Genomic DNA, 10,400 nt, shown 5'->3' with positions numbered 1-10,400 from the left:
AAGTGCTAAAGGCCCATAAACTGACAATATCATCCATTCAACACCATTACTTCTTTACATAAACTTATTTTATTAAGGTATAACACAGAATCCAAGCAATAATTTGGAAATTAGCCAAGTGGTAAGCAATTACAATGGCAGGTACTACACAGTTTTTGAAACACATTTGGCTGCTTTTCATGACCCATCTGCAGTTTGGATTAAATAGACTCTTACTCAGTATAAAATTTTCACTTCTGATCCAGCCTGACAAGAAAACATAGCTTTATGAATTTTCATTTAAGACATTTTAAGTAGTCTTAGGGTCATACCAATTTTGGCTTAAATGATTTAATCTGACATGCTATGTAACTACAATAAAAATAGTACTATATTCAAGTTTTAAATGAAAACTAATTGCAGATATGATAACAGATTTGACATGGAATGTTATAAGATCTTCTCATGTGTAATCTGACACTGCTGATGATGAAATTCAGAGTTTGACAACTTCAGATTAAAAACCACAAGAAAATTTACTCTTGATGGCATGCAAGATCTTCCTCAAAATTAACCTAAGACCTAAAAGTCTCGGTATTATCAGAATATAAAGAAACACAACAAATTTGTACATTTTATTCACATTTATTTTTCGCTTTTAGTGTGCTCACAGAAAATTAGAACACCTTAAGCAGGAGTTTAATAGCAATTTTTGTAAGCAAAGTTACATTCCATCTCTAAGTCAAATTGGTCAAAGCTTCTCCAGTATTTACAAAACATGATAGACAAGATGCTACACAAAACCATTGCATCTGAAGTTTTTTTTTTTCCTTTATTCTCAAAGACGACTGGAAAAGAAAGCATTGTCTGCTGTAATCAAAAACATACCACAGTATAAACAGTAACCATTCCACTTATCACAGCTTGGTTGAGTTTAAAATTTTTGTTTAAAAGGTCCAAGATGACTGCAGTTTTACAAAAATGGGCAGGGTGGAAAGTTTCAAACTTCATGTGCTTCTGGATATCAAGATTTGTTTTTATACAATAGTCACAGTTAAAAACACCCTGCTGGTAATACATAATTACACTTTATTAAGGTCATAAACCAGCAATAAACAATAAAGCCTATACAACTTGTAATTCTACTTAATCACCGACTGGTACAGCTAACATGAGATAAGTGAAAAGTTCCTATGGTTTAAATGAACTCCTAAGACTATGATTTTTTTTTTTAAATCTGGGTATTGGTGTTTTTTTTTTTTTTTCCTTCCTTTCCTTCTTAGTCAAGACTTGTAGTGTAAACCTGCCTCACAAAATACATCGTAATAACTTTTCTTTAAAAAAAAAAAAAAAAAGAAAAGACGACTAAGCCTTTACACCATCATTTCTAGTGGCACATTTTCTTGGCAATTTTATGCACCACTTAAATTTCACTATTGTGACCCCTTATCACTTCATTTGACATCCCTTTTTAACCCACCCATCTCCTTCATATATGGGCACGTCCATAGATTGACAAAGAAAGTTTACATTTTTGAATAAAGATGCAAAGTATGCAAAAAACATTAATACTGATGCAAAAAATAAAAAAGAAAAGAGAAAACAAGGAAGAGGAAGGTGTTTAAGCTCTCCTCGACCTGTTGGAATGGTGGTAACAGAATGGTCTGAGATGGGATCTGTGGGGAAGGGGGAAAAAAAAACAAAAAACAAATTTACTGCTTAAAAAAAAAAAAGTAAAATAAAAAAGACATCTTTAAAATCAATCCCTGGTTGTAGACAAGTTCTCCAAAACCAGTACCTGGCACCACTCCAACAAACAAACAGGGGAGAAAAGTTCTTCGATTATCTCAAAAAATTTGGCCCTTTTACTCTGCCACCTCTGCTTGGGGGGCTTCTGGACTGCACTCGGGCTGGGCCTCCTGTGAGGGGGCTGCGCAGGCTGATGACACTGCGGTGGGCGCGGGCTCCTCCGCAGGGGCCGCCTCCTGCTCTGGGGGCGCGCCGGGCCCGGTGGCTGAGGGCGCCTCGCAGACGGAGGCGCTGGCCCCGGCCTCCTCGGCCTTCTTCTCCTCTGCCTTGTTGGGCTCATCGGCGGCCTTGGCTTCCTCGCTGGAAGGCGGCTTCTCGGGCGCGACAGCGGCCTCCTCCGCCTTGGTCTCCTGCGGGTCGCCGCTCGCCGCCGCCCCCTCCTCGCCTGCGGCGGCCTCCTCGCTGGGCGCCGCCGCCTGCTCCCCAGAGGCCGCGCCTGTGTCGGCGGCGGCCGCACCGGCACCCCCTGCGGCCTCGTCCTTGCCGCCGTCGGCGGAGGTGCCAGCTGCGGCCTCCACCTCACCGCCCTCTCCTGCCTCCTTCTTGTTTTTCTTGAAGGAAAAGCCGCTCAGCTTGAAAGACTTCTTGAAGGAAAAACGCTTCTTTTTTTTTTTCGGGGTCTCGTTGCTGGGTGAGGGCGTGGCCCCGTCCTCGGCCTTGGGCGAAGACGTCGAGGAGGTGGCCGACGCGGCTTCGCCCTCTGCGGCCGTGGGCGACCCGGGCTCGGCGGCCTCGCCCTCCGCGGGGGCCTCCTTCTCCGCAGAGACGGCCCCAGCCTCAGTGGCGGCGGCGGCCGGCTCCTCCTTCTCGGCCGCGGCGGGCGACGCCGCCCCGCTCCCGGCAGCCACCGACTCCTCCTTGTCGGCGGCGGGGGCGCTGCCGTTGGCCTGCAGCTCCTCCTTGGCGCCCGGCTCGGCGGCCGCGGGTGAAGCGTCGCCGTTCACCTTCACGTGGCCGTTCTCCTGCAGGGCAGAGAAAGCGGGAGCGTCACTGAAGCGACTCGGGTGCCGCCATCCCCATCCCCCTCCCCCTCCCCGCCCCCACCCCTGGACCGAGAGAAACCAGTTTCCCCTACAGGTTGAGAACGGCCGAGGAAGGCCTCCTTTATGGGATAGCAGGGTTGGGAGCCCGGACGAGAGCCCCTCGAACGAAGAAATGAGGCAGCGCCGTTTGGTCCTTCCTAAACACACAGCGGTCACCCCAACCACTTAACAAAACGACCAAAAGACTTAAAAGGGCTGAATCCCGAAACATGAGAAGCAAAAGGTAACCCATCTTATCCCGCGCCTCACGGACTTTGCAAAGAGAGCCACAAAACACCAAACGGCCTTTAAAAGAAGGCACGGAGCTGGAACCACTGGTTTGCGTGTCTGTTACACATCCCCTGTTCTCCCTAAACCCTAAAGGCCTCTTCAAAACACCAAGAACCCCCAAGGGAATCTCGGCCCTTAAGCCTTGAAGAGCCCGCGCGGCGCACGCGAAGGCCCACCAGCCTCCAAGGGCCGGCAGGGGGCGCTGCTCCTCCACGGCGCGGAGCCGGGTTCGGAGGGGCGGGGCCGCGGGGGCCACCCCGCCCTGCCCAGCTAGGCCCTGCCCGCCGGCCGAGGCGCCCCCGAGCCGGATCGCACAGCCCAGAATCCGCAAACAAAGCTCAGGTGGCTTCCCTGGGTCCCAGTAGGGCTAAAACCAGCAAAGGAGGGGAAAACCCAATATTTCTGAGGTCTCGCCTCTGCTTCCACACCCACCTTCGCCCGTGATTCTGCGAAGCCCGGGCACGCACCCGCGGCTAATTTTGCATTTTTAACGGGTTTAAGGTCTCCTTCGCAGAGCTCGCCGTCCCCAGTTGGTTAGGACAGAAGTAACAGCCTCTGCTCTAGAAAAAGAGGCGTGGTGGGCGTCCAGTATTTGCGAGGCAGCCACCCACAGCCGACCTCTTGCGCCCACCCAACCGTGGTCACCCTGGCAGGGTATAGGCAGCGTCAGGGCAGCCCCCCGCGGGTGGTCTAGGTGCCACGCACACGTACAATCCTGACCGAAACGCAAACGAACTGCCTCTTCTCAACCATCTGGAGAGGTTCTTCAGGGACCCACTGTGTCTTCCCAAACCAGGGATACCATTTAAAAGTCAGATGGGTGTGTAGTTCCCTAAACGGCTGCGAATAAAGATTTAGGGCACTGGGAAAGCCCCATCGAAAGGTACCGAAATCTTACGCCCAGCTCCAACCAGCCAGCCACCTTTCCGAGAACCCAGGGCACTCCGCTTCGGCTTACAATAAGACAGCCCTTCCCTCTTCGTCTTTCTGCACCACCATCCCCACTGCCCCCTCCCCCCTTCTCTCTTCCCTACCCGCATAATCACACCAGGTCAGAAATCTCAAAACGACCCAGTCTCGACATGGCACAGGAGAGCTATCCAAACACCACTGTGCCCCAAACACAAATGCAACCTGGCTGGGGCTGGGGGCACCTAGCTAGTTACGTTCAACCAAGCTCCAAACCACGCCATTTTAGTCGAGTTTATCATTCCTTTCCTCCCATCTACTCAAGAATTCTCCAGGATTCTCGGGGAACTACTCCTTTGGGGTCGGGGAGACCCTCTCCCATGAGAAATTGACAATTTAGGCTATCGTTATCCATTCAACATTCAGACTAGAATTCGGCCACACTCCTCTCCCCCGAATGCGCCTCCGGCGCGACTAGCAGGGAAGAGGAAGCGTCCAGAGTAGAGAAAGACATCAAAGAAAAAACCAGAACCACAGGTAGAATTTACCTGCCCATTCGCTTTGGAAGGCGACGAGGCCACAGCCGCCTCCCCGGGCCTTTCCGCGGCGGCTTCTCCCTTCGCAGCAGTCTTGGAGAACTGGGCACCCATGCTGGCTTCTTCAACAAAGAAACTCAACAGATCCAAAGGGGGAAACAAAGAGCCTCGGGTTTGTGTAACGACGGGGCGAGCAGCAGCAGCGGCAGCGGCGGCAGCAGCAGCAGCACACACACCGGAGGGAGGGGGGAGTGGGGGTGGTGAAGAGGCAGAACAGAACCGATTTAAATACACTCCGGAGAAAAAATTTTTAGTCGAAGAGATCAAAAAGCAGCAGCGCCGGAGGGAGGGAAAAAAGGTGGAAAAGTCGAGCACAAAAAAGGAGCCCAAGTGTAGTTAAAAAAAAAAAAGTAATAAAAAAATCCCAGATTTGTAGCCGCACTGTAGACAAGAGGAAAATGGAGAAATCTCCCTGGTTGCTAATAAGATGCGGGGTCCAACGCCCAAGTGCACAGATGAATGGGCTTGCGGGCGCTGACGCGGCCCCCGCGCGCGCCGGCCAATCCGCGCGCCGCACACAAAGCAGGGGGCGGGGCCTGCGCGCCCTGCGAACAATGGAGCCGCGCTTTGCAAACGGTTTGAAAATCTGCCCCAGACCGAGAATTAACGTCCTCCAAATAAATAAATGAATTAAAAAATACATGCCTCTCGCCTCCCTCTGCTTGAAAATAATAATGCGTCACTTGATTGGCTTGCTTTGTTTGGAATTAATTAACGGGAGGGGGGGTACTTGTGGTTGGAGGCGGAGAAAGCGTTAACTTGACTCCTAGTGACTCTTGTCGGGTTGTGTCCGTGTATCTCCACTGCTTCCCCTCCCCCATCTTTCCGTGTGTTTATGTGCGTATTTGTGTGCATGTGTGTGTGTGCGCGAGTGTTAAAAACAATGGTTGGAATTTGTGTGTGTGCAGCATGTTTTCTTCGTGTTCCATGTGGATTCCACAAACAGTGCACAGGGTTTGTTTTTTTTAACGGTTGCAATTGTTAAATCGCCCCAAATTGAAAGGTATTTAAACCACGAAGATCGAATTTCATCAAAGGAGATTGCGAGTTAGAATTAGGTCTGTAGGCCAGATGTGGAAAATGCAAAAACGGCAAGCAGCCTAAGTCACTTCCCCTCCCCCTCCCACACTGGCATGAAACAAAATATTTTGATATTGGCCTGCGGTGCTCATCAAATCCTCCTCTTTGGCTATTCCCAATTAGTGGTTTTTTCCCCACAATATAAAGTGAGGATCATTTCCAAACGATCAAAACTGTTCTCATTTTGTCACTGTATGAAATGCCTTAGTTTTCCTTATGGTGAAATGAGACACAACCTCGAGTGTACTAATCCATATTTACAGTTGAGATGCAATTCGCGTCAATATGGATCGTTTTCAGCCTACTGCTAGGATTGGATGGACTCCTTCTTGCTGAACGTCTGTGAGGGTGTACGCAAGCGAGTGTGCTCCTGAAAGGGAGGGAGGCAGCCACGATGAAATTCTAAACAACCAGAATGACGATTACAGTTCTAAGGAGAAATTGTCTGCATATTGAGAGATAGCAAGACGACCCCGGAACGATCCAAGTCTAACTCGGTTACAGAACAAGCTGCTACACTGGGACACAGTATATAACGATACCGGATACCTTGATCAGCCACTGCACGACTTGGCACTGAAGTAGCAGACGTTATTTGTGTGTGAAAGACAAGGCATTGATTTAAAGTATTTGACGAGGGAAATCAAGGATACAGCCCAATAAGCATTTCTCTACCACCCACATTTTTGCTCCCAAAGTTTTCGCTGGAGACAAAACAGACTATCTCTTCTCCTTTACATTTAGTGATCCTGAAATGAATACTCTTTCGCTTATGGAGGTGAGAAGCAGTCGAGGGAAAGGTTCATTTCTCCTGGTGCTGGCTCTGAATTCTCAGTTTTATTTTCTGCTCATTGTAGGGATATGGGTCACACTATGCGTGAAAAAGACGGTCGGTTCAAGCCAATAACTCTTTGTTCAAGTGTTTCTTTGAAAACCACCAAGCTGAACAGCGTTATGTGAAGCTTCGTCCTCCCACTGTCCAGTTCCTTCAGATGTATTATTCAATCGCAGAGTCATATTCCCCAGGGCCGATGCACAGACGTTTCCGTAGAATTTTATCTTGCCAACAAACGTGTTATCACCCTTAAGGGAGCCCGCTGGCCTGGCCCAAGACCCCGACCGCCGTGTTAGCGGAGTTCCAAATTGAAAAGCCAACTGGGCTGATCCAACACCACCATCCAAGCGATTCGCAAAAGCTCATTCAAGGCTGTTGATCTCCCCCCTACTCCAACTTCAACCATGCTTTGCCTCTGTGCCCCCCTCCCCGTTTTAAACTGGGGTGATTGCTAGCTCGATTTCAGATTTTCTCGCAGACGCGTCCTCAGCCTTCCATTTGGGGGCTGCTTTTATTGCTCCTTTGTTACCAGGCTGCAGTGTAGTTTTCCCCCCTTTTCTTTCCCAAATGCCTATTTGCCTCCTATCGGCTTGTCTCCCTAGCAACGGCCGGGGAAGATTCGGAGCCCCGAGCGGGGGAGGGGGAAGGGGCGGAGCCGGCGCCGGGAGGGGGTTGGGGAGAAAAGGGGAGAGCGAGAGACAGTCAGACAGCGAAGCAGATGGCCGCGCGAGGGGGGCGGGGCCCAGGCGGGCGGCTGGGGAGACGGGACCCCGAGCGTCCGGGGCACAGGGGAGCCAATCAAGTCCAGCGCAGCTCCGGGGCAAGAAAACAAGTGTAAACACGCAGATTCATGCCCCACGAGCGGTCCCTAGTTTAGGGTGGGAAAGATGGTTTGCTTTCCATAGAAAAACGCGTTTCTAGCGTAGATTTGAAAACTGACAGTCCTGTACCTGGTAGGGGGAGGCGGTTTTGGGGGAGCTGTCGGAGGGTGCTGAGCGCTGGCCCAACCGCTCCTCCCAGTCCCCTAGCGCGGGGGCCCCTCCGAGGGATTTCCTACTTCGAAAGCTACAAATTGGGGCGGAGCGGGGTGCTTCGAAGGCGGAAAATGGGTGAGGAAGGAAGGGGCTGGGAAATGAAAAGCTGCCGTTTTTCCTGGGAAACTGCATAATGGCAGGGAAGGGTTGCCAAAAAGACTGGATCCGGAAGGAAGTTGTACAATATCTACGTATCTCATTCCCCCGAAGTTTGGCGTTCTCACACCTCGACTTAAAAGTTTCAAATAAAGCACCACAGGTGTTTATATAAATATGATTAAAGAACCCAAAAGGTAATAGTGAAAATGCAAAACTTGTGTCTGTAACCAGCTTTTTTGTACTAACTTCTCAGCATGCACAAAGGTATTTCTGAATTGATGATAATCTGTGTATGGTCTTCTTTGGAAAAATCACGGCTTATTTAGGAGACCTGCTCAAAGTTATTTTTCCGTAATATGTCAGTACTGCCAGGAACTTTAGAGACTGTTCAACAAATTCTTGAGGACCTAGTGTGTGCTAGGCACATTGATTTAGGCCTGTTACAACAGTGAGGACTACATCACAGACCTCACACAGTTGAAGCTTTGCGCAAATATTTCTTAAAACTTCTTAGAATGTTAGGAGAGTAAAAGATATGATTAGATGGTGTGCTTAAAAAAAAAGATAGTAAAAACAGATGAAGACCGTTTTCTAGGCTTCAAATTAAACATGCCTTTTTCATCTGAAAGCGTTCATTCAGCAGTGGTTCACAAAATTTGGGATCCCGTTGTGTTCACGATGTTGTGCTCCATCCTTCATCTTAGATTTTATATTATCTGAGCTTTAATTCCACAGAAATTGATTAGCTTAGAATGTAGTGGTAAGCAAAACAGACACAGCTTATTTATTTGACAAATATTTATTGAGCTCTTATTACGTGCTGAGCATTTGGGATACATCAGTGAGCGATACAGACATGAATCTTACGGAACTTAAATTCTAGGGTAGGGAGAAAATAAAAAATCAATAAATGTAAGTAAATAAATTACGTGGAATGTTAGAAATCCGAAAGTGTTGTAAGAGAACAAAACACTAGAGCAAAATAAGGGAGATGGGAGTACAGGGGAGGGCTGGGTTGTAAATTTAAATAGGAGATCAGGAAAGCCCTCATTGAGAAGATAAAATCTGAGCAAAGACTTGAAGAGATGGGAGAGTGAGTAAATGGGAATAGCCTACTCAAATGCTTCTAACCTAGAAAGAGAGGGAGTGGTCAAAATTAAAGAAAAAACTTCACAGATACGTAATTGTAAACTGTCAGGTGAGCTTAGTTAAGAGGGTCAGAGAGGACCTTTTAAAATGAATGACATTTAAGGGGAAGCCTGAAGGATGAGTAGGCCTTAGCCAGGCAAAGAAGTGAAGAGGTGTATTCAGATGGAGGAAATACCAAAACTCCTGAGGAGGGAAGAGTTCCATGTGAATTTGGGAAGAAAGTCAAGAGATCAGTGGGCATAACTGAGGTGCCTATAAAACATGCTGGTGGAAAAATCAAGTGTACAGATATAAAAGTCTAGAGCTCAAAGTGTGGTCTAGAATATGAATGTAGATTTGTGTGCATTCCACATGTAAATATTTTCAGAAGCAAGTCATGGGAAAGGCAAGAGGATTCAGAACCATGCCCTGAGTAACTTCTGTTTTAAGATGTTGAATAGAAAAGGAGCCAGCAAAGAAGTCTGAGGAGGAGCCCTGGGAAGTAGAAAACCAGGAGAATGTGGTGTTAATAAAGTCAATGAACACAGTGTTTCAAGGAGGAGTGGTTATTTTGTTCAATGTTATTGAGAGGTCAAGTAAAACAAAGACTGGGAAGTTTCCATTGGATGTTAACAGTATAGAGGTTACTGGCTAGAGACAGACACAAGAGCAGTTTTTGTGGTATGTTGAGAGTGGTAGCCAGATTTAGTGTGTGTGGTCATCACAAACCGGATTTTGACAAAGTTGAATAAAAACAAATAAAAGTCAATGGTTGGATTATGCCAGGAATTTAACTTTACATTTCCTGAGGGCAAAAGTGTGAGCACTGCCTAGGGCAGTGTGAAACCATTTGGAATGTAGGTAAAATAAGGTGTTGAGCTGGGGGGGGGCATGTTACAATAGAAGAAAATCCAGGTGTGAGATGTAACTGGGAAGTGAGATCAGAGATCAGAAGGTACAAACCTCTACAGAGCCCCTGTGAGAAGACTGTAAGGAAAGGCGGGGGGGGGGGGGGCGGTCACTGCTGAGGATGTTATTGTTGTGTGTCATCAAGTGGATTGCAACCCTGAGAAAGTAGGGGTGATGAAAATGGGACATTCTTCTGTACAAGCTACAGTTAAAATTTCATTTGCCTCTGGGTATAGGTGTAGATACCTGACAGTTTTTAAATTTAAAGCACTTTTACATATATTACTTCATTTAATCCCCACAGTAAACTTAGACATCAGTTTGGTTTACAAACTGATTATAAGGAAGTTGAATAATTTGCTTGAAGTCCTAACTAGAGCTGCCCAGATCAGGTGGTTGGCTGGGACAGTCAGGGACTTTCCCATTACCCCACCCTGCTAACTCTGCAACTTGTCTACAATGTCTTCCAACCCCATTCTCCTCCAGTGTTTAAGAAAAAGACAACTATGCCAAAATTTTGAGTTTTCCTCTCATGCTTCAAATACTGCTTTATGACGATGATGTTAATACCTGAACTTTCTGCCCTAACTGCTAACCAAATTCCATATCCATATTTTCAGCTGCCTCCTTACTGTTCTGGATATTGTACTTATGTATTACCCATCAACCCCTTAAACCCAGGCTGTCATTTTCCCATTCAAGCCAGCAT

General features: G+C 47.6%; 1 protein-coding gene across 2 annotated transcripts; it reads right to left on the bottom strand.

Annotated features, from left to right (window-relative positions):
* Positions 1–1,701: 1,701 nt before the first annotated feature.
* Positions 1,702–5,077, bottom strand: MARCKS (myristoylated alanine rich protein kinase C substrate). Of its 2 annotated transcripts, none has more exons than XM_064290033.1 (2): positions 4,559–5,077; positions 1,702–2,778 (listed from the first exon to the last, which is right to left on the bottom strand). In XM_064290033.1, exons 1-2 carry the CDS (start codon positions 4,564–4,566, stop codon positions 1,845–1,847), a joined length of 942 nt encoding a protein of 313 aa, XP_064146103.1. In that variant the 5' UTR covers positions 4,567–5,077; the 3' UTR covers positions 1,702–1,844. The 2 variants fall into 2 exon arrangements, with proteins under 2 accessions (XP_064146103.1, XP_003404328.2); XM_003404280.4 differs by having other exon boundaries at positions 1,702–2,750; positions 4,559–5,076.
* Positions 5,078–10,400: the final 5,323 nt, after the last annotated feature.

This window comes from Loxodonta africana, chromosome 1 (assembly GCF_030014295.1).
Source record: "Loxodonta africana isolate mLoxAfr1 chromosome 1, mLoxAfr1.hap2, whole genome shotgun sequence".
NCBI classification, from domain to species: Eukaryota; Metazoa; Chordata; class Mammalia; order Proboscidea; family Elephantidae; genus Loxodonta; species Loxodonta africana.
Note: the sequence above shows the minus strand (reverse complement) of the source record. Positions and strands in the feature narration are given on the sequence as shown.